At 38.1% G+C, this 2,904-nt stretch overlaps 1 protein-coding gene across 2 annotated transcripts in view; it reads right to left on the reverse strand.

The window, feature by feature from the left end:
* Window positions 1-2,904, reverse strand: part of LOC106877345 (sodium-dependent noradrenaline transporter) — a 131,367-nt gene that overhangs the window by 37,311 nt on the left and 91,152 nt on the right. For both annotated transcript variants that reach the window (XM_014926226.2, XM_052970413.1), the window contains exon 3: window positions 837-968. In XM_014926226.2, the coding sequence (XP_014781712.1) occupies window positions 837-968 (132 nt within the window). The remainder of the gene's footprint in view (window positions 1-836; window positions 969-2,904) is intronic.

The raw sequence follows: 2,904 nt of genomic DNA on the forward strand, positions 1-2,904 counted from the left end.
TATATATATATATATTTAGTTGTTGTTGTTGGCACTCTGTCGCTTACGACGTCTGCGGCTTCCATACTCGCCGCGGTGATCTCCTATCCGCCTCGCCGGCGATTGCACAACCTATCATACTTCCCAGATCCAGAGACAACCCAGGGTAATATGGATCACAGACTCAGGAATGTAGGAGCACCATGATCTCAAGTGCAAGCAAAAGAAGCTCAGAATGTTCAATGCCATTTCCTGCATATCTGGTTTTATATCGGAGTAACCTTCTCTTAAAGACATGCTCTAATAAAAGCTAAGGAGTATCTCACTCCCAGTGGTCTATCTCTTCGAAAGATATTAGTTTACTCAAAGCAGCCATCCTCAAGACGGCTTCAGAACTTTGTGCATGCGTTCCTTACTATGTCCCCGGGAAGATATTTTAACACCTCCTTGATCATGGCCACCACCTCGGCCTTGGTGTTGCAGACAAAGTAATTGGTATGTTTTTCAGCCACGCCTCACACATAGTATGATCCATGGGATTACAATCGGGGGAGTTAGGAGGCCAGAAATTAGGGCTGGTGAAGTCCTAGAAATTCTCCACATACACTTCTGACTTTTTCCGATGGAATCAACGAAGGCTTAAATAAATAAATTTTTAAAAACCGCGATAGGTGAACCGCGATATAGGGAGGGATTAGTGTATTATATATCATATATATATATATATATATATATATTCTTACATTAAAAATATCACATGTATTATTTATATATAACAGTCTGTTTATATTCTCTCGTGTGTGTAAAGTTAATGAACTAACACCTCAGCGGAATCTGAAAGAAGCTGTGATACGTACCTTTAAATAAAGGCACCATTCTCCATACTGTGATTGGTCCCTGCCTGTGAAATTGCCCGAGGACCAGTTCCATGAAGAATAAAGGTAAGGCCAATAGTAGAAGTACAGAGAAGTATGGTATGAGAAAGGCACCTGTGAAGATTAAGATTGAGAATTGCATGTAAGAGCATAGATACAACAACAGTAGTTTATTACAAATTTATTCGGTCTGAAGTAAAAAAGAAAAAGCAACATTTCCGTGTTAAATAAATAAATAAATAAATAAATAAATAATAATAATAATAATAATAATAATAATAATCATAATAATAATAAAAGATGGGCTACAGCAAATATTCTGCTCAATACCATAGATTTGCTTGTCAGTTGCTTGACCTTAACCAGTTGAGCATGTCCCTTGGTGGCTGACGATATGTGCATCTCTGATCACGAGCAGAAGTAGTGGGGAAGCATCATAGCCATGTGTTGAGAGGAATTCTTTGGGGTTTGAATAATTCACCTTTGGAAACATGGGTGCTTTGTTCAACATCCTTAAACAAACTTTATTCAGGGATCTTTTGAGCGGGATGGGCTACTCGACCTGAAGAAAATTCTAACTGGACCCCACCTGCAAGGTCATGTGCTGTTTATCTTGATATGAGATCACCATGTCGCGCACATATGGTTGTGATGCATGTGCCTGGTGTACTCTTATCAGACGGGTAGTCATGATGGGTGTATTGGGCTTCGTATATTTTATCCCAGTGTCACTTTGATGGCATGCACTGCTCTCTCACTCAATAATAATAATAATAATAATAATAATAATAATAATAATGATAAACAGAAATTAACTACCCATCATAATCTTTGCCCCCATCGGATAGTCTAATCATTCGCTACCCAGGTCAACACACATCACATCAAAAGGCCTTCCCATAAGTCTTATTGTACTTCAAGTCAGAAAACGGAAGGAACTGCAACAGTTTTTCCATTGACGTTTCTTGAAAAACTTGCTTCAGCTCTGATCGCTCTGAGACATCTAAGAATTTTTTCTTCATACCCCTCACACAACCAAAGACCACAAGAAACACTCAAATTTTTAAGTGGTTGGCATGCAGTGGTTGACCAGCAGTTGCTGTAACAACTTATAATAATAATTACCTACTGCAATGCCGAGAAGATGATTGCCGACAACGTAGATGTGGCTTTCGTAAATTACGAAACCTGATGGAATATATTATATAACGTACAGTAATAAACATATTATGATAATTATGTCGGTGTAAACGAAAAATACCAGCCGAAAATGTATTAGAAACAGAAAAACTTATTACATCGAGTGAAAAAAAAAAGCTTGTGGATGAAATACATTCAGTTGCCCTTTCTTATGATGATAATGATGGAGGACCATTACGATGAGGCTGGTAGTGTTGAATGTGCCGATGGTCCAGGTGAAGTGCAAAGTGTAGTTCCTGTTGTGTTAGATCGATTGTCAAAATTTTCGCATGGATAACCTAATAATATCGCCTCAGTGAGAATCAAAGTTTATTTTCAGAAATGTTAAGTCAACACAAGTCACAGGTCTTTAAAACACAGTCTCGTTGGATGTAATTTCATTCGTCTGTTTGCCATGTATTCATAAACTTTTTCTGCGTAGTCAGTTCACATCATTTGAATTTTAAATCAAGCGGTGTTCTTTCATTTATATCTGACACAGAGTTCACGTGAAGAAAAACGTGCACAGAAAGTTTCTAATTCGTCAACTATTTCCCAACACGAATGTTGTTTATAACCGCTACGATTACTGCGCATTGTAACTAATATGCATATTCATATATCTGCATGTGTATGTATGTATGTATATGCATTTATCTAGCTATCGTTATATCCTCATATATACATATACGACGGACTTCTTTCAATTTCTGTCTACCAAATCCACTTACACGGCTTTGGTCGGCCCGAAGCTATAGTAGAAGACACTTGCCCAAGTTTTCCACGAAGTGGGACTGAACCCGGAACCATGTGGTCGGTAAGCTAGCCAATTACCACACAGTCACTCCTGCGCCTATATATATATATATAT

This window comes from Octopus bimaculoides, chromosome 9 (assembly GCF_001194135.2).
Source record: "Octopus bimaculoides isolate UCB-OBI-ISO-001 chromosome 9, ASM119413v2, whole genome shotgun sequence".
NCBI classification, from domain to species: domain Eukaryota; kingdom Metazoa; phylum Mollusca; class Cephalopoda; order Octopoda; family Octopodidae; genus Octopus; species Octopus bimaculoides.